Raw genomic sequence first — 20802 nt, 5'->3', positions numbered from 1 at the left:
TTAAATATGAACAAATATTAGTCATTGTTTATGTTAAGACAATAATTGTTCGTAAATCATCAATAATACAGGTTAATGACACTTATACTATTATGTGGGGGATTTTTCTTCTGAAAATGTCCGAAATTCCGTGACCCAGAAGTACTTTCTCAATGTTGCTGACGAGACACTGATTGGAGTTGGGAAGTGGAATTTCAGTGAATCTGCAGCCCAGAGTTATTGCCTTCTCGCTAATAATAATACAATAAGAAAAGGGAACAAACGCATGATCACAGTATTTGTCGTCTGTCTGTACTGTATATGTGTGCTCATGTTATAAGAGCGAACAGAATTTAGAAGGTAAGCACTTTTGGGTTTAGCTAACGTTAGGTGCGGGTGGGTATAATTTGTGGAACGTTCCAATAGGAATCTGTTACAAAAACTTAGACAAGGTTGCCAACAAACAACGCATACAAAGTTGTATAGCCGCAGATTAAGATGCCGGGTAGGGAGTGGGCTATTTAATACATTTTTCACTCACCACGTTTATTCCGAAAAATGTCTGTCCTCACTCTGGTAGCCTATGTACAAACATTAAGAATAAGCTACGTGGTGAGTTGATCGTGCTACTTTGTATCCGTTGTTGGCAACTTTGTACTTTACGAAGTTTTTGGGACAGATTCCTGCTGGAACGTTCCACAAATTATACACGGCCGCTAGCTTGCAACTTGCTATTTTACTGTACTAGCTAGCAAACGTTACTGAGTTAAGTGATCGGTTTGATCAGAAACCACTGCCATTTGCAGCTGTTTTCTTTGTTTAGAAACGCTGCTGTCAAAACCATTGTCCCACTGAAAGGTACCTACACATGTATAGCGTTAGCTGCGTGGCTTCTTATCATAGCTAGCAGAGCAACTAGCCAACAAGGAACTTTGCTGCACAAACAACCAATTGCCTGTGAATATCCATTGAATAGACTTGGCTATCTAGCCAGTGCTATTGAAATAATCTAATGGTGACGACACGAACAACATTACAAATGTCTGTCGTTTCATTTTAATGGACCTTTGCCCTACCCAACCTATTTACAGCCATACAAAACTATACCCAGTTCAGATACACAATATCCACTCCTTTTATTCTGTATTTGTGCTCATCGTGAATTGTCATAGACATCAGCCAGATGTTACCCTACACATCTGCCTCTGTGAGAAGGAGAGGAGATGAGGATCTTCAAGACAATGTCATTGTCTATTGTGAGCCGTTCTTTCTGTGTGCTAGTAACATGATCCATTATTTTTCTTTCTACGGGCTAAAAGCTTGTTTGTGGTGTTTCTGTTTTCTCCCCATCAGGATGAAGCTCAAAGAGATCAACCGCACAGCCATCCAGAGCTGGAGCCCAGCACAGCACCACCCTGTGTACCTGGCAGCAGGTGTGTGTGTGTTTTCCTGTCTTATACATTTCACTGTCCATCTCTGGCATGTACATGCTGTACTGACAGGGGTTAAGCAAAGAATACTGTGCTAACTGTAATCAGCCAGCAGATGTTTTTGTGGTTTAAGCGTAGCCATGAGGTACATAATGAAAGGTTGTTGAATATCCTTGAAATGAACAAAACTGACTTTGACTTTCAACTGACATGTTGAATATTTGTTGTCTGAACAGATTTCCAGTTAGTGTGACAGTCTACCTGGTCAGGTATTGCTAACCCCTCACCTGTCCACCTGTGTGTCCAGGTACGTCAGCCCAGCAGCTGGATGCCTCCTTCAGTACCACTGCCTCTCTGGAGATCTTTGAGCTGGACCTGGCTGAGCCTTCTCTGGACATGAAGCTCCGCGGAGCATACTCCTCCTCTCACAGGTAAGGATACGCTGCTGTGACAGTCTACCTGGTCAGGTACCTGGTCAGGTACTAGCCTTAACGCTAACTCCATCAGAGGTCTATGACCTCCTCCCTATAGGCTGTCTCATCATTGTTGGTGATGAGGCCTACCACTGTTGTGTCATCAGAAAACGTAATGATGTTGTTGGAGTTGTGCTTGGTCATGCAGTCGTGGGTGAACAGGGAGTACAGGAGGGGACTTAGCACACCCCTGAGGGGCCTCACTGTCATAAACAACTCCTGGCTAGATTTTGAAAACATCTGTCTTTGTAACTCTTCGTCATAGCTAAGACTGCTCTTATCTCCCTCCACCAGATACCACAGGCTGGCGTGGGGTCCCCACGGCATGGATGAAGAGGGTCTCCCGTCCGGAGTGCTCATTGCAGGGGGCGAGAATGGTGACGTCATCTTGTACGACCCAGCCAAGATCATTGCTGGAGACAGTGACGTTGTCATCGCTCAGAGCAACAAACACATTGGGCCGGTCAGAGCCCTTGAAGTCAACTCCTTCCAGGTACACCTAACTAACTGGAACTATGCTTTCACTAATCTGTGGAGTGAGCTTTGGCTTTATGCTGTGCATAGTACTCACATTTTGTTTCCAATATCTCTAAGAGAACACTCGAACTTCTCACTTTTGTTTTGGTCTACTGACCTTTGTTGACTGGTCTACCAACCTTGTCAAGTGTCTCTCATTGTGTTTGTTATTGTGCTTGCAGTGTCACCCCATGTTAGCTAGTGATAATGCATTACTTCCCTTACCCAGACCAACCTGGTGGCTTCAGGAGGTAACGAATCAGAGATCTACATCTGGGACTTGAACAACTTTGGCTCCCCGATGACACCAGGCCCTAAAACGCAGGTAAGACCCATGACATGGTTAAGAAATAAATATGTTTTGAAATGTAATCTTCAGAGTAGGGTTGTCACATTACCAGTATTGCGATAATCAGAGGTGTCGTGGCAAGGAAACAAAATATGAAGCGGACAAAATGTCCTGAGGAAAACAGTCCTGATGTTGTCACCCATTACATTTACGTCATTTAGCAGAAGCTCTTATCCAGAGTGACTTCCAGTAGTGAGTGCATACATCTTCATATTTGTTTGTACTGGTCCCCCGTGGGAATCAAATCGAACCCACAACTCTGGCGTTGCAGATGCCATGCTTTACGAACTGAGCCACCCAGAATTACATGTACAGTAGGTATTTTAACCAAAGAGTTTAGTCTGCTTGATGTTTTCCTTTGCCATGGAAAATCAGGTATTGTAGTATCGTGGTACTGGTATCGGGACAACCCTACTTCAGAATGCTACCCATTTCATTTTTCATGGCTTATCGATGAGGATTTATGGAGTAGAGGAATATTCGAGTGAGCAGATTGTTTATGTTATTTCAGCCACTGGAGGACATCAGCTGTGTCGCGTGGAACAGACAGATCCAACACATCCTGGCTTCAGCCAGCCCCAGCGGCCGCGCCTCCATCTGGGACCTCCGCAAGAACGACCTCATCATCAAAGTCAGCGACCACAGCAACAGGGTCGGTAACGCACATCTGCTGTTTACTGCTCAATCTGACACTTATGAACCCAGCAACAGGGTACGCAGCAACACACGTTTGTCTGTGTCTGCTGTTAAAGCCACAGCAACATGGTACATTCTAAGCATGTCTAGTTATCTTCTGTCTGCTGTTAACCTCCCTGGGCGAGGTGGGACGCTACCTAGTCAACAGCCAGTGGAATCGCGTGGCACGAAATACAAATACCTCAAAAATGCTATAACTTAAATTTCTCAAACATATGACTATTTTACACCATTTTAAAGACAAGACTCTCATTAATCTAACCACATTGTCCGATTTCAAAAAGGCTTTACAGCGAAAGCAAAACATTAGATTATGTCAGGAGAGTAACCTGCCAAAAATAATCACTCAGCCATTTTCAAAGCAAGCATATATGTCACAAAAACCAAAACCACAGCTAAATGCAGCACTAACCTTTGATGATCTTCATCAGATGACACTTCTAGAACATTATGTTATACAATACATAAATGTTTTGTTCAATCAAGTTCATATTTATATCAAAAACCAGCTTTCTACATTAGCATGTGATGTTCAGAACTAGCATATGGAAGCCTTAGAAAATGTCACGTTACAGCAGAGATGCTGTATTTTCGATAGAGATGCAACTGAAGGACAACAAATTGTCAGACAGGGCACTTCCTGTATGGAATCTTCTCAGGTTTTGGCCTGCCATATGAGTTCTGTTATACTCACAGACACCATTCAAACAGTTTTAGAAACTTTAGAGTGTTTTCTATCCAAATCTACTAATTATATGCATATTCTCGTTTCTGGGCAAGAGTAGTAACCAGTTTAAATCGGGTACGTTTTTTTATCCGGCCGTGCAAATACTGCCCCCTAGCCCCAACAGGTTAAAGGCTTATTAGTCTGTCACTTTCATCTCCAGTTTAAACGTGTTTTCCCTGGCCTGCAGCATTCTGTAAACTGTGGGGGTGAATAATTCCCTGCTCCTTCAGTCAGAAGATTGGCAAATGGAACTGCCACTGAGTTGTTTTGAATTCTGTGGTAAACCTCCCTAAAACTAATAACAATGAAGGCGCCTTCAGTTGTTTTGGGATGATAATTCTTATGTTATTTTCCTTTGATAGACACACTGATTTGGCAACCGTATAGGCCTGAGGAATTTGACATGAATGTTACTTAGTACAAACATAGTATTAATACCATGTGACAGATGGGCGGAGAGAACCTCACATTCATTATAATGATGAAATGAATAGGTAAACAAGAATAGGGTAATAAGAGTGTGTGTGTTCAGATGCACTGCTCGGGGCTGGAGTGGAACCCAGAGGTAGCTACTCAGCTGGTGCTGGCCTCAGAGGATGACCGGATGCCAGTGATCCAGATCTGGGACCTGCGTTTCACCACCTCCCCTCTCAAAGTCCTGGAGAACCACACACGGTAAACTATCACTTCAAATTAATCTCGTATCCAGTCTTGAAAAAGTAATATGTTAAAAGTTGAAATGATGACTGACTGTACAAATCAAATGTTATTTTTCACATGCTCCGAATACAACCCGGCGTAGACCTTACAGTGAAATGCTTGCTTACGAGCCCTTAACTTCTATGGGCTACATCCACCTGCGGGACACAGCCAGTGAAATATCAGGGCGGAAAATTCAAAACAACAAAATGTCATAATTCAAATTTCTCAAACATACAACTATTTTACACCATTTTAAAGATACACCTCTCCTTAATCCAACCACATTGTCCGATTTCAGAAAGGCTTTACGGCGAAAGCATAAAGTTAGATTATGTTAGGACAGTGCCAACACAAGAAAACCCAAGCAGGAGAGGGGTCACAAAAACCAGAAATACAGCTAAAATTAAGCACTAACCTTTGACGATCTTCATCAGATGACACTCCTAGGACTCATTGTTACACAATACATGTATGTTTTGTTCGATAAAGTTCATATTTATATCCAAAAACCCCATTTTACATTGGCGCGTGATGTTCAGAAAATATTTTGCCTCAAACTCCCGGTGATTCAGCACAACAATTTACAAAAATACTCATCATAAACGTTGATAAAATATTAAACTGTTATTCAAAGAATTATAAATAAACATCTCCTTAATGCAACCGCTGTGACAGATTTCAAAAAAGCTTCACGGGGAAAGCACCCTTTGCAATAATCTGAGTACGGCACTCAGAAAAATACATCAGGCAATACAGATACCCGCCATTTTGGAGTCATCTAAAATCATAAATAGCATTATAAATATTCACTTAACTTTGATCTTCATCAGAAGGCACTTCCAGGAATCCCAGGTCCACAATAAATGTTGTTTTGTTCGAAAAAAAAAGTCCATCATTTATGCCCAAATACCTCCTTGTTGTTTGCGCGTTCAGTAAGCTACTCCAAATGTAGGAAGCACGACAAAAAGTAAAAAAAAGTTATATTTACATTCGTAGAAACATGTCAAACGTTGTATAGCATCAATCTTTAGGGCCTTTTTAACATAAAACTTCAATAATATTCCAACCGGACGATTCCAATGTCTTGAAAAACGTTATGGAACACAGCTACCTCATCACGTGAATGCGCGCCAATGAACTCATGTCATTTTCTGAGTCACCAACTTCCCGGCCTTCTTGTTCGCTCTCTGTTCACTGCGAAAGCCTGAAACAAGGTTCTAAAGACTGTTGACATCTAGTGGAAGCCTTTGGAAGTGCAAAATGAACCCTAAGTCACTGTGTGTTAGATAGACAATGACTTGAAAAGACTACAAGCATCAGATTTCCCACTTCCTGGTTGGATTTTTCTCAGGTTTTTGCCTGCCATATGAGTTCTGTTATACTCAGACATCATTCAAACAGTTTTAGAAACTTCAGTGTTTTCTATCCAAATCTACTAATAATATGCAAATATTTGACTCTGGGCCCGGGTATTAGGCAGTTTACTCTGGGCATGCTTTTCATCTGAAATCGAAAATACTGCCCCCTATACCTTAAAAAGTTAACCAACAATGCAGTTAAGAAAAAAGTGTTAAAGTATTTACTAAAATAAACTAAAGTAAAAAAAAGAAGAAAAATAATTAGTTAAGGAGCAACAATAAAATAACACTAGTGAGGCTATATACAGGGTGTTACAGTACAGAGTCAATGTGGAGGCTATATACAGGGGGTTACGGTACAGAGTCAATGTGGAGGCTATATACAGGGGGTTACGGTACAGAGTCAATGTGGAGGTTATATACAGGGGGTTACGGTACAGAGTCAATGTGGAGGCTATATACAGGGGGTTACGGTACAGAGTCAATGTGGAGGCTATATACAGGGTGTTACGGTACAGAGTCAATGTGGAGGCTATATACAGGGTGTTACGGTACAGAGTCAATGTGGAGGCTATATACAGGGTGTACCGGTACAGAGTCAATGTGTAGGGGCACCGGTTAGTCGAGGTAATTGAGGTGATATGGACATGTAGGTAGAAGTAAAGTGACTATGCATAGATAATAAACAAGAGAGTAGCAGCAGCCTAAAAATAGGGGTGGGGGGGGACAATGCAAATTGTCCAGGTAGACATTTGATTAGCTGTTCAGGAGTCTTGTGTCTCGGGGGTAGAAGCTGTTAAGAAGCCTTTTGGACCTAGACTTGGCGCTCCGGTACCGCTTTCTGTGCAGTAGCAGAGAGAACAGTCTATGGCTAGGGTGGCTGGAGTCCTCTGACACCGCCTGGTATAAAGGTCCTGGATGGCAGCTTGACCCCAGTGATGTACTGATCCGTACGCACTACCCTCTGTAGTGCCTTGCGGTCGGAGGCCGAGCAGTTGCCATACCAGGCGGTAATGCAACCAGTCAGGATGATCTCGATGAAGCAGCTGTCAAACTTTTTGAGGATTTGTGGACCTATGCCAAATATTTTCAGTCTCCTGAAGGGGAATGGGTTTTGTCATGCCCTCTTCACAACTTTCTTGGTGGGTTTGGACCATGACAGTTCGTTGGTGATGTGGACACCAAGAAACTTGAAGCTCTCAACCTGCTCCACTACACCGCTGTCGATGAGAATGGGGACGTGCTCGGTCCTCTTTTTCCTGTAGTCCACAATCAACTCCTTTGTCTTAATCACGTTGAGGGAGAGGTTATTATCCTGGCACCACACTGCCAGGTTTCTGAACTCCTCCCTATAGGCTGTCTCATCGTTGTCGGTGTTCAAGCCAACCACTGTTGTGTCATCGGTAAACTTAATGATGGTGTTGGAGTCATGCTTGGCCATGCAGTCATGGGTGACTGAGCACGCACCCCTGAGGGGACCCGTGTTGAGGATCAGCATGGCAGAACTGTTGTTACCTACCCTTACCACCTGGGGGGCGGCCCGTAAGGAAGTCCAGGAACCAGTTGCAGAGGGTGTTTAGTTCCAGTGTCCTTAGCTTATTGATGAGCTTTGAGGGCACTATGGTGTTGAACGCTGAGCTGTAGTCAATGAATAGCATTCTCACATAGGTGTTCCTTTTGTCCAGATGGGAAAGGGCAGTGTGGAGTGCAATAGAGTTTGCATCAACTGTGGATCTGTTTGGGTGGTATGTAAATTGGAGTGGGTGTAGGGTTTCTGGGATAATGGTGTTGATGTGAGCCATGACCAGCCTTTCAAAGCACTTCATGGCCACAGACGTGAGTGCTACGGGTTGTTAGTCATTTAGGCAGGTTACCTTAGTGTTCTTGGGCACAGGGACTATCGTGGTCTGCTTGAAACATGTTGGTATTACAGACTCAGAGAGAGAAAGGTTGAAAATGTCAGTGAAGACACTTGCCAGTTGGTCAGCGCATGCTCGGAGTACACGTCCTGGTAATCCATCTGGCCCCTTGGCTTTGTGAATGTTGACCTGTTTTAAAAGTCTTACATCGGCTACGGAGAGCGTGATGACACAGTCGTCCGGAATAGCTGATGCTCTCATGCATGCTTCAGTGTTGCTTGCCTCGAAGCGAGCATAGAAGTCGTTTAGCTCGTCTGGTAGGCTCGTGTCACTGGGCAGCTCGCGGCTGTGCTTCCCTGTCCCAAAGTTCTGTATTGAAAGAAATAATGGAGCCAAAAACAACTTGTTGAAGGTGAGCTCTGTAAGACAGTCACCCAGCAGTCTGGCTACGCTATGAATTATTCCTTGCTTGCTATAGAGATCTCTGGGAGATGGGGATGCCTGCTGAAAGTGGAGTGCTCAGAACTCAATGATATGGTGTGAAGGCTAACAAAAGAATGGCACAACGAAGACTGGTCAGAACTAATGCAATACAAGTGTTCAGTAGATCTAATGTAGTCGGATTTTTAAAAAGCCAATGAAATATCTGGTGTGTTCATCAGGGGTGTCCTGGCCATCGCCTGGAGTCTGGCTGACCCTGAGCTGCTACTGAGCTGTGGGAAAGACAACAGAATCCTCTGCTGGAACCCCAACACTGCAGAGGTCTCACACACATGCATACACATGCATTGATTCAATGACTGTGTTATTCTTGGTATGGACCCTAGCTACAGAGTACAGTACACTGTTAATAAGTGTTATTACTGAGAGATACACGGCTTTATTTAACCAGAAATATGTTCCTGTCCTATCTATAGTCATCTTCTGATGTGAATCTGTTGCTAATCTCCAGGTGCTGTATGAGTTGCCTACCAGTACCCAGTGGTGCTTTGACATCCAGTGGTGTCCCAGGAACCCAGCGGTGCTGTCGGCAGCAGCCTTCGACGGACACATCAGCGTCTACTCCATCATGGGGGGCAGCAGCCAGGTTGTCAGCCAGACACAGGCAGACACAGTGGGTACTAGTTTCACACATTAACGCTGTTCAGGGTGGAAACTGGACACCATGTTGGTTGGGGTTACAGACACGGTTTGCACTGACTCAGAGATTAACAGTGTTTAGAGTGGAAACTCTCTTCCATTTTGGCCCATTATTGGAGGCACTTGATATGAATGAATACCTAATCTGTATACATCCTTGGTTATTTTGCTGCTCTTTGGCCTGTCTCTGTTCCAGATCAGCATGTCGTTTGGCAACATGGATCCGTTTGGAATGGGCCAGACCCTGCCCCCCCTGCAGCTTCCCCAAGCCTCCCCCTACACCATCACCCCCCTCAAAAAGCCCCCCAAGTGGATCCGCAGGCCCGTGGGGGCCTCCTTCGCTGTGAGTCACTATCTTTTCTGCCTTCATTACTTTGCTGTTTGTCAAATCGTCTGCATGAATGTGTGATGTACATTGTTTTCCTTTTTGTGCTATTATCTGACCTCTTGGTGACCTTTAGTGCATGTTCCTCTTTCTCTCACCTCTATAGAAATTGTATTGATAAGTTGAAATTGTACTAAGAAGTTATTCTCTTCCTGTTTCTCTCCCCCTCCAGTTTGGTGGTAAGCTCGTGTCGTTGGAGAACATTAAGCCCAGCCCCCAGCACCCTCAGCAGCCCACTGCCCATGTGGTTCACATCAGTCAGGTGATCACCGAGACGACCTTCCTGGAGCGCTCGGCCCAGCTGCAGGCCACGCTGGCTGCAGGCAGCTTCACTGACTTCTGCCAGGAGAAGATCGATGCTGCCCAAAACGAGTTTGACAAGACCGTCTGGTCCTTCTTGAAGGTAGGATGGGAACTCGGGAACTTTTCCTTATCGTCTAGAGTTAAAACAGTAGTTGTCTCTTGCTGTACTGCAAAGTATTGCTGTGCTTTTACTTTACCAATGTTAAATTGTGTTCTCAGGTGAACTTCGAGAATGACGCTCGTGGAAAATACCTGGAGCTTTTGGGATACAAGAAGGAGGAGCTAGCAGCAAAGGTGAGTTTGGAAATGAACCGTCACTGAATGTCCTCAGGCCTTGTCTGTCTATTGTCAGTCTGACCTGTCTGATCCTCATGCTGTCTGTCAGCCTTGTTTAACTCTGCTGTGGATGTTGGTTGTTTGTTTACAGATTGCAGCAGCATTAAATGGAAAACCTATTCAGCCCGAGGAGGTACTGCCTTTTTGTCTCTAGTGTGTGTGTGTGTGTGTGTGTGTGTGTGTGTGTGGTGTGTGTGTGTAAGAAACGTAAAATTCATTATTTTTTACAACACAGTGAGCAACAATTAGCTGAAATGTAGATAGCAATGCTAATGGAAATCAAATGCAAATGTATCTGCTCATTGACTCTCAATGTGTTTGAGTAGCTTTGTTGTCATTGCTCAAACAGGCAAGTGGTATGGGCAGTCAGAAACTGTCCAAAATGCCTCACTCTCTAGGTTTCACACTACAGTTGTTTATGTAACTATGGGAAGGAAGTAGGAAAAGGATGTCTGTCTTTTTCACGCGCTTGGCAGTTCAAGTTAGGACAACTGAAAATTGTTGAGTCGCATGCCTGACTTTTGTCATAGATCATCATTTAATATGATTTGGTGAACTTCATATTTCCATTGTAGCTTATTTTTAATCTGTAAGATGATGCTATTTTCTCATCTGGTTCTTAATGATATTTTACTGCTAAAATTGAAGCTAAAGCATCTTTTATGATTCTGACATTGCTTAACCTGGGCTCAAAGATAACGCTACTAATATCTCAATGGACACAATCAACTTTAATCATTGAACATTGTTAGGTTTCTAACATAATTCTGATGATTATTTATCTCAATCTAATGGCTCTCTCTGCTGAACTCTGAATCTGTCTCTCCTCTCCTGCTGCTGAACCTATCTCTGAACCTACCTCTGAACATGAGCCTATCTCTGAACATGAACCTGAGGTTGAACCTGAGCCAGAGGCAGTGCCTGAACCCAGTCCCGCTCCCCAGCTCAGTGCTGAAACCCCGGTTGAGCCTGAGGTCCTTCCTACCGTGCCTGAGCCTGCTGCTATCGACCTTACCCCCGAACCTCCTCTTGAACCCGCCCTCCAGCCCAAACCCGAACCTAAGCCAGAGCTTGCCACCTCACCCTGCAGTGACCTTTCACCTCCTATGCCTGTCCTCCAATCTGAGCCTGTCCTTACTCTTGATCTCAGCGCTGAACCCCAGTTTCTTGCTCCTGTTGCTCTCCTGCCAGAGTCTGACCCTACTTTGGCCCCCCTCAGCTCTGGCCCCCCTCAGCTCTGGCCCCCCTCAGCTCTGGCCCCCCTCAGCTCTGGCCCCCACCGCTGACCTGCAGCAAGTATCTGTGTTTGATGTACAGCATGTATTTGAATTTGACCAGGCGGACCTAGCCTCTGAGTTTGACCACTTTGGCCTAATGCCTCAGGTACAGCCCCAGCTACAGCCTGTACCTGACCTCACCAACCTGCAGCCAGTACCCAGCTTTGACCCGATGCCATCAGTCCCCACCCTGCAGCCTCTAGCCGACCCTGGACGACTCCGCTCTGCCGACCTCCCACCTGAAGACGCATTTGACCTCATCGCTGCTACAAATCTCCAGCCAGCAGCAGAACTGGAACTCAAACCTGCTCCAGAACCGGAAGATCCGTTTGACCTCATCACTGCTGCAAACCTCCAGCAAATAGCGGAACTGGACGTGACCAAGTCTCTGGAACCAGTGGAAGTAGAAGTGGACCTGACAGAGTCTCTGGAACCAGTGGAAGCAGAAGTGTACCTGACAGAGTCTCTGGAAGCAGAAGTGGACCTGACAAGGGATTTGGCCCTTGAGGCTGAAGCTGAGCCCAAGACCCAGGAAGAGATGCCAGTAGTAGAAGAGATTACTCCGAAGGAGGTACCCTCTCCTCTCAACCCCTCTTCCTGTCAGTCCATCCCAGAGAAAAACCATGGCACATCATACTGTTACATCGCTAAACTGTAAACCTATGATATTGGTACTGCTACGTCATTATATTGCTAGTTATGTTGAAACATTGCTTTCACATCGTCTCTCATCTATCACTATAATTGACCCAATTATTAGCCCCGTTTTCCTTCCACTTTACTTTCTCTCTGGGGTAGACTCATAGCTGTTTGTTTGGTTATACTTTGCAGTCTAATGGATATATGTAAAGCTCTCCATGAGGTTACATGTATATAGTGGTATGGAATAACTTGTTTTCGAGTTGTTGCGCTGTAAGTCTCCCATTTGGCATGATTTGCACAGCACTTGGAATTGTACTCCTACTCCAGTGAAGGTACTGCTCTCGGTCAAAAAAACATGAATAAACTCCCTCTCTGGTCTGTCAGGAGGAGGCAGCACCAGTGGAAGCAGAGGCCAGCCTCCCTGAGGAAGAACCAGAACCAGCTCCAGTCCAAGAGGGTGTTAACCTCGGTGTCAGTCAAGGTAAAGATCCATCTGAATCTCTGTTTTGATTGTTCCCAGTTTAAGTTGACGATGTGCTTTTGTTGTGTGTTGTTGGTTTGTCCGGTCAGGCATGGACGGCCTGATCACCCAGGCCCTGCTGACCGGGGACTTCCAGGGCGCCGTGGAACTCTGTCTCCATGACAACCGCATGGCCGACAGCATCATCTTAGCCATCGCGGGAGGGGCGGAGCTTCTGGAGAAAACACAGAGGAAGTACTTCACCAAGACTCCCAGCAAGATCACCAAGGTACCTAACACAGTAACATAACGTGACATGCTGGTGTGAATGACCAATGCAACGGTGTTGTAGCGAGGTGCTTCCCACGGGGCAGCAGTTGCTTCACAGGGAAACTGTATCCCATGTCGCTGGTGGTAGCTAACGTGGGTCATTTTGTTCCATACGCAATTATATTTTGAATAGGATAGCAACCTACAGGAGAAATAACTTGTAATATTGGTAGTAAGCATCTGGATGACACCGTGTTAGTCTACTGCTCAATGGGGAGAGTTTGTGCTGCAAGCCGGCAACACAACAACACCGTGTAGTATCCTTCACTCCCGGGTCCCGCTTGCCGAGGACTCTGTCTTGCAGTAACTTAGAGGGAAGTAGCTAGATGGTGTAGCTAATGTCAGGCCAGGGTGACAGACAGCTAAAGCACATTTATTGCTTTTGTAGTTCAGTATAAACAGAATGATTCTGAACACCCCCAACTTCGGCAGACCAGTTTTAAATTCTCTCTGAAGTTTCTAGCCGCAAACCTAAACGATCTGTCTTGGGAGGGCTCATCAGGACGACTGACTGAACCGAATCCGTTCGTCTCCACTTAACTTGTGACATACGTCATTAATTTTGGGCGTGTCCGTATAGCCTCTCCCATCACAAGAGTACCTCTCATGATGAGGTCAGTCAGTACCACGGTCATATGATCAGGTAGTTGCTGATCCGTGGTATTGGCTACTGTTCTACTCATTGATTATTGACAACATATCCTTCTTCAGCTGATCAGTGTTGGTGTTGAGGAACTGGCAGAGGGAGGTGTATTGTCATATTCGTAATTGGTTATTGATTTGCAGCTGATCAGTGCAGTGGTGATGAGGGACTGGCGTGACGTGCTGCAGACCTGTGAGCTGCAGAACTGGAAGGAGGCTCTGGCTGCAGTCATGACCTACGCCCAGCCTGATGAGTTCTCCTCTCTGTGTGGTAGGAACTGACACTTTCACACTCTCCCTCACTGGTTTCCTTCTTTCTCTCTTTCCCTCACTGGGTCTCTCTTTCTCTCTAGCCCTTTCATAATTTTTTACATTTGAGTCATTTAGCTGATGTTCTTATTCAGAGTGACTTACAGGAGCAATTAGGGTTAAGTTCCTTGCTCAAGGACACATCGACAGGTTTTTAACCTAGTCTGCTTGGAGATTCAAATCAGCAACCTTTCGGTTACTGAAATGTTCTCTTTCTGTTTCCAAACTGTTGGTCTGTGTGGACCTGTTGGTCTGTGTGGACCTGTTGGTCTGTGTGGACCTGTTGGTCTGTGTGGACCTGTTGGTCTGTGTGGACCTGTTGGTCTGTGTGGACCTGTTGGTCTGTGTGGACCTGTTGGTCTGTGTGGACCTGTTGGTCTGTGTGTGATGGTAATGTGTTGTGGTGGTTAATTTCTTTACTATCAAATGAGGAGACAAACTTATCACACAAGTCAGTCATACTTAAACTAAATCTTGATTCACTTCACTTATTAGTAAGGGAGCAGGTCAATACAATGCACACATATAAAGTGAATCGATTGAGTACTCTTCGATAATGATGGCTGGTCGATGAATCACTCTTAGGTGATTCGTTGAGAGCCCCGAGACAAAGGTACAAAGGTATTTTATAGCCAAGATGCACCCACTTCAGGCTACATGACAAACAACGGATGTATGGAATAGGTCACAAGGTTAAGATTTGTATGAAAAATACTAATAATTCACATCAGACAGTATCTGCTGTAAAGACTGTTCTCATTGTGTAGAAACCAGGGTCTGTCCCTGAGCCATCTCTCCCTGGTACCTTATAGAACAGAAACATCAACTCATGCTATGGATTGTGGTCTTGTTAGGTTTATCACCCAAAGAGTCGTAAATCTTCTGTCAGCATTAAGCCCCCCAGAGGCCCACTTTCAGTTCACACAGACACAATAGAGATATAACCTTCTATTCTGTTGCATAAAACAACCATTTGATGCAATAACAGTATTATAACATAATCTTGTAATTTCTCTCACAGTGTACATAACTGTGCTGCTGTCTGTGTTGACCTGTTGGTCTGTTTGTGATGGTAATGTGTACATAACTGTGCTGCTGTCTGTGTAGACCTGCTGGGCTGCAGACTGGAGGCTGTGGAGGACAACACGATGCAGGCTCAGGCCTGTCTGTGTTACATCTGTGCTGGCAACATGGAGAAACTGGTGTCCTGCTGGACCAGAGCACAGGACAGACACTGCCCTCTGTCTCTGCAGGTGTGTGTGTTAGTGATGCCCGGATTGACTCATAACCCACAGTCACCGCGGGTTATATCGGGGCAGGCTGTTTAAGGGTCATTCATTATTAGGTCAGATGGGTTGAATAAAGAGAAAACAGTAACTTAAAAAAATCTATAGATATATAATTCTTGTGCAATTTATAGTGCATTCGGAAAGTATTCAGCCCCCTTCCGTTTTTCCAAATTTTGTTACGTTACAGCCTTATTCTAAAATGGATTAAAAAAAAATCCTTATCAATTTACACACAGTACCCCATAATGACAAAGCAAAAACAGGTTTTTAGACATTTACATAAGTATTCAGACCCTTTGCTATGAGACTCAGGTGCATCCTGTTTCCATTGGTCATCCTTGAGATGTTGCTACAACTTGATTGGCGTCCACCTGTGGTAAATTCATTTGATTGGACACAGGCACCTGTCTATATAATGTCCCACAATTGACAGTGCATGTCAGAGCAAAAACCAAGCCATGAGGTCGAAGGAATTGTCCATAAAGCTCTGAGACAGGATTGTGTCGAGGCACAGATCTGGGGAAGGGTACCAAAACATTTCTGCAGTATTGAAGGTCCCCAAGAACACAGTGTCCTCCATCATTTTTAAATGGATGAAGTTTGGAACCACCAAGACTTTTCCTAGAGCTGCCGCCAGGCCAAACTGAGCAATCAGGGGAGAAGGGCCTTGGTCAGGGAGGTGACCAAGAACCCGATGGTCACTCTGACAGAGTCACAGAGTTCCTCTGTGGAGATGGGAGAACCTTCCAGAAGGACAACCATCTCTGCAGCACTCCACCAATCAGGTCTTTATGTGGCCAGACGGAAGCCACTCCTCAGTAAAAAGGTACATGACAGCCTGCTTGGAGTTGCCAAAAGGCACCTAAATGACTCTGTCCATGAGAAACAAGATTCTCTGGTATGATGAAACCAAGAATGAACTCTTTGGCCTGAATGCCAAGTGTCATGTCATGTCTGGAGGAAACCTGGCACCATCCCTACGGGGAAGCATGGTGGAGGCAGCATCATGCTGCGGGGATGTTTTTCAGTGGCAGGGACAGGATCGAGGGAAAGATGAACAGAGCAAAGTTCAGAGAGATCCTTGATGAAAACCTGCTTCATAGAGCTCAGGACCTTTGACTGGGGCGAAGGTTCATCTTCCATATGGACAACGACCCTAAACACACAGCCAAGACAACGCAGGAGTGGCTTCGGGACAAGTCTCTGAACGCCCTTGAGTGGCCCAGCCAGAGCCCGGACTTGAACCCGATCGAACATCTCTGGAAACACCTGAAAATAGCTGTGTAGTGATGCTTCCCATCCAACCTGACAGAGCTTGTGAGGATCTGCATAGAAGAATGGGAGAAACTCCCCACATACAGGTGTGCCAAGCTTGTAGCTTCATACTCAAGAAGACTCAAGGCTGTAATTGCTTCCAAAGATGCTTCAACTAAGTACTGAGTAAAGGGCCTGAATACTTATGTAAATATTTGTTTTTATAAATTTGCAAGAATTAAAAAAAAAACTGTTTTTGCTTTGTCATTGTGGGGTATTGTGTTTAGATTGATGAGGGGGAAAAACAGATTTAATCCATTTGTTACGTTACAGCCTTATTCCAATGTGGAAGAAGTCAAGGGGTCTGAATACTTTCCGAATGCACTGTACGCTACAATGAGGTTTTTCTTTCATTAGTTTAGGTTATCTGGCATTAGTGCGTAAGCCTTATCTTTGGGGCCTAACTGAACTGACAATCTCAGAGTTTAATACAATAAGAGAAAAGCTGCGGAAGGGAGGAACAGAAAAGTGATGTTTGGGAAAGATTAGGTGAAGTGGTAAAAGAGGATGATAGTACCGCTGGCTATGTTATGTGATCATTGTGAGGGGACTTCAAATAGGCCTATGGCACGTCAAGGGAACTGTAGCCTACTGTTCAGATGGGATAAATGGAAACTGAAATTTGGATTCTGACTGATTACTTTCTTTCAGGATCTTCAGAGAATGCTAATGATTTAGATATATTTAGAATGCTAATGCGCAGTTGGATACTGTCTGCTATTTTTTATCAGTGTCATAAAAGCTGATAGTATATCAACCACATAAAATAGGCTTTGCATCTAAGCCGAACTGAAATGTATTTTTCCTTACAAATGTTCAAACTGATGTAATTTGGACAGTTTACACAGAAAATCTTTTTTATTGCATTTTCTCCCCGGTCCCTAAACGTCTTTGCTCCATGAAAGCAGAGATGAGAGAACTTTACTGACGTCAACTACATTTTAAAAATGTATTTTATCAATTTATGACATTATTCTGGTGAGCAAGAGTTTGTCTTCTAGGCCAACATGCACTGAGTGTACAAAACATTAGGAACACCTTCCTAATATTGAGATGCACCCCCTTTTTGTCCTCAGAACAGCCTCAATTTGTCAGGGCATGGACTTCAAGGTGTCAAGCATTCCACAGGGATGCTGGCCCATGTTGACTCCAATGCTTCCCTCAGTTGTCAAGTTGGCTGGATGTCCTTTGGGTGGTGGACCATTCTTGTTACACATGGGGAAACTGTTGTGCGTCAAAAACCCAGCAGCGTAGCCGTTCTTGACACCCTCAAACTGGTGTGCCTGGCACCTACCACCATACCCCGTTCTCTTGCCCATTCACCCTCTGAATGGCACACATACACAATCCATGTCAAGGTTTAAAAATCCTTCTTTAACCTGTCTCCTCCCCTTCATCTACACTGATTGAAGTGGATTTAACATGTGACATCAATAAGGGATCATAGCTTTCACTTGGATTAACCTGGTCAGTCTGTCATGGAAAGAGCAGGTGTTCCTAATGTTTTGTGCACTCGGTGTATAATGACAGAAGAGAAGCTACATGTATCTAATTATAGACAAGTTGACTAACAGTCTACCAAAATGTTGGAAGTTACAAGTAGAAACATATCTAAAACTGGTTTGCTGGTTGGGGTCGGGTGCAGATTTTCACTTTATCACATATAGTCAGACGGTTGCAAATGGGTTATTAGCAGTTGCGGGCGGGTACGGGTGAACAAACAGCTGACCCACGTGTGTGTGTGTCTCAAGACGTGGTGTGTGTGTGTGTGTACATGTAACACTATATACTATGTGCATTTGTGCAGGACTTGGTAGAGAAGGTGGTGATGCTCCGCAAGGCGGTAGAGCAGACCCAGGACCCTGGTCCCTCTGCTGTGGGGTTTCTACTGGGAGAGAAGATGAGTCAGTATGCCAGCCTGCTGGCCTCCCAGGGCAGCCTCACCACCGCCATCGCATACCTGCCACAGAACACAGAGCAGGTCAATGATACACATAATCCATTTGCCCCACAATCTGCCTCAGAATGTAATGTCCATTCTACTGATTCTAATTCTACAATATTTTCTCTACTTCCAGGTTGCAGTGCAGCAGCTGCGTGACCGTCTCAGCAGAGCTCTGGGCCAACAGGCTCTAGCTACAGCCCTGGCTCCAGTAGCCCAGGTCCAGCCCCAACCCCCAACCCCCTTCTTTGCCCCCCAGCCCACCGATGCCCAGTCCAGGCAGCTCTTCACCCCTGCCCAGCCTCCTGTGGTGCCCCAGCTGCCCGCTCCAGCACCAGCCCGTGTACCCGTCGCTGCCCTCGCACCACATCAGTATTACCAGCCGGTAAGTGACAGTGAGAGCAACATCACTAGTCTCTAAGTGGTTGATGATCCTCTCAGTACTAACATTGTCAGCACTTGTCTGGGTGACCTGGCTTGTGACTACCTGGCTTGTGACTACCTGCCTGGATCCCCTGTTATCCCAACTTCTGGGTCTTGTTTCTTCGTTGTGACGCCGGCGGCCGCTGACTGCTGGTGTTTATGGGCTGTGGTTTCTGTTGTGGCTCCTCTGTTGTTTGGTCATCATTGCTGTGTGTGTGTTCTCCAGGTGAGGTCTGCCTCTACAGTGACCTCCTGGAGTAACCAAACTCCCACAGCTCTCCCCAGTGTCCCTCCTTCTCTAGGCCCTGCCACCACAGAGCCCAAGGTACACACACACACTAGCTCTCACTATGGCTGTGACCACACACACATACACATCTGTACCACACTAGCAACTTTGCTTCAACTTTTTTGGCTTGTGTTCAGTATGCCACAATCTTGGTGAACTCTAAACTCTAATTCTAACAGCGAAGTAAACGCACAAATGTTGTTGTTCAAATATTTGCCCTGCTTTGCCTTTTTTTGAAGGTACGTAGCTAGCTGCCATAGTTATTAGTGACAGTGGCTTTCCGCTCTAACTCTTTTTCCTGGATGTTTATATGTCTCTTTGATAGCTTTGATCTTTTCTCTGGTTGACTAGTCCCATACTGGATGAAAATGAATTGATTGATTACATTGATTCAACTGGGATTAATACTGATATGAAACCAATAAATTGATTTCCAGTGGTATTATTACTGAGGGGGGTTTTCTAGACTGGTTCCAGTATGGGATCAATAAGTTACTACTCTCTTCTGTTGCAAGCGCTCCTCTTGCTATTGTGGTACAACTAGACTTAGCACAGATACCATGCACAGGGTCACAGCCATGTACCCCTGACCTCTCACCCCTGACCCCCTACCCTCACCGTGGACCTGCCAGCTAATGCCCACTGAGCTCCACTTAATTGCTAGCGTTCCTCCCTTAGCTGCTGCATTAGTCTGCATGTCCCCTGCTCTACACCCCAACCTTAAGGCCACCCCCTAGTCTCTCTCTCTACCAGACCCCTTACCTCCACAGTCACAGCCCCCTGGCTGTTCACTTATTGTAGCTGCAGTAGTATGCATGTCACCCTGTTGATACCCCAACCCACCCTGGATGCATGTATGGTTTGTCATGTCTGTGTGGTGCACCTGATACAGTTGAAGTCAAAAGTTTATATACACCTTAGCAAAATACATTTAAACTCAGTTTTTCACAATTCCTGACATTTAATCCTAGAAAAAAGTCCCTATTTTAGGTCAGTTAAGATCACCACTTCATTTTAAGAATGTGAAATGTCAGAATAATAATAGAGAATGATTTATTTCAGCTTTTATTTCTTTCATCACATTCCCAGTGGGTCAGAAGTTTACATACACTCAATTAGTATTTGGTAGCATTGCCTTTAAATTGTTTAACTTGGGTCAAACGCTTCGGGTAGCCTTCCACAAGCTTCCCACAATACGTTTAGTGAATTTTGGCCCATTCCTCCTGTCTCCTATTTTCTGGATTTTTGTTTTAGATTCCGTCTCTCACAGTTGAAGTGTACCTATGATAAAAATTACAGACCTCTACATGCTTTGTAAGTAGGAAAACCTGCAAAATCGTCAGTGTATCAAATACTTGTTCTCCCCACTGTATGTGTGTTAGAGGTTGTTTCGCGAGCCAATGCTAACTAGCGTTAGCGCAATGACAAAGTCTATGGTATCTGCCAGCTAGCAACTTCCTTCAAACTGCATGGAGAGACATACAAATGGTATCCATGAGTTCATCTGACTCTGGGAATTTTATTTTTATTTAAACAGGGAGTGACATTTAGATTCAACTCTCTTTTACAAGAGAGGCCTGTACACATTACAATAAAAACGGAATATTAAAACAACATACACGTGTATATAAA

At 44.8% G+C, this 20802-nt stretch overlaps 1 protein-coding gene across 5 annotated transcripts in view; it reads left to right on the top strand.

Moving 5' to 3' along the window:
* Positions 1-124: 124 nt before the first annotated feature.
* LOC106568322 (protein transport protein Sec31A) overlaps positions 125-20802 on the top strand; it is a 41387-nt gene continuing 20709 nt past the window's right edge. Inside the window, exons 1-21 of one of the 5 annotated variants that reach the window (XM_082960507.1) lie at positions 125-339; positions 1333-1412; positions 1717-1840; positions 2177-2375; positions 2628-2723; positions 3259-3399; positions 4703-4845; positions 8752-8851; positions 9042-9203; positions 9426-9572; positions 9787-10017; positions 10137-10211; positions 10345-10386; positions 11637-12101; positions 12557-12653; positions 12743-12921; positions 13749-13875; positions 15021-15166; positions 18324-18497; positions 18595-18843; positions 19108-19206. In XM_082960507.1, the coding sequence (XP_082816633.1) occupies positions 1334-1412; positions 1717-1840; positions 2177-2375; positions 2628-2723; positions 3259-3399; positions 4703-4845; positions 8752-8851; positions 9042-9203; positions 9426-9572; positions 9787-10017; positions 10137-10211; positions 10345-10386; positions 11637-12101; positions 12557-12653; positions 12743-12921; positions 13749-13875; positions 15021-15166; positions 18324-18497; positions 18595-18843; positions 19108-19206 (3075 nt within the window). In that variant the 5' untranslated portion in view covers positions 125-339; position 1333. Of the gene's footprint in view, positions 340-861; positions 1236-1332; positions 1413-1716; positions 1841-2176; positions 2376-2627; positions 2724-3258; positions 3400-4702; positions 4846-8751; positions 8852-9041; positions 9204-9425; positions 9573-9786; positions 10018-10136; positions 10212-10344; positions 10387-11636; positions 12102-12556; positions 12654-12742; positions 12922-13748; positions 13876-15020; positions 15167-18323; positions 18498-18594; positions 18844-19107; positions 19207-20802 lie in introns of those variants that run through there. The other 4 variants (XM_082960504.1, XM_082960505.1, XM_082960506.1 and 1 more) reach the window with 4 other exon arrangements.

This window comes from Salmo salar, chromosome 13, assembly GCF_965601325.2.
Source record: "Salmo salar chromosome 13, fSalSal1, whole genome shotgun sequence".
NCBI lineage: Eukaryota > Metazoa > Chordata > Actinopteri > Salmoniformes > Salmonidae > Salmo > Salmo salar.
The sequence above is the reverse complement of the archived record's forward strand: the minus strand, read 5'-3'. Positions and strand labels throughout refer to the sequence as shown.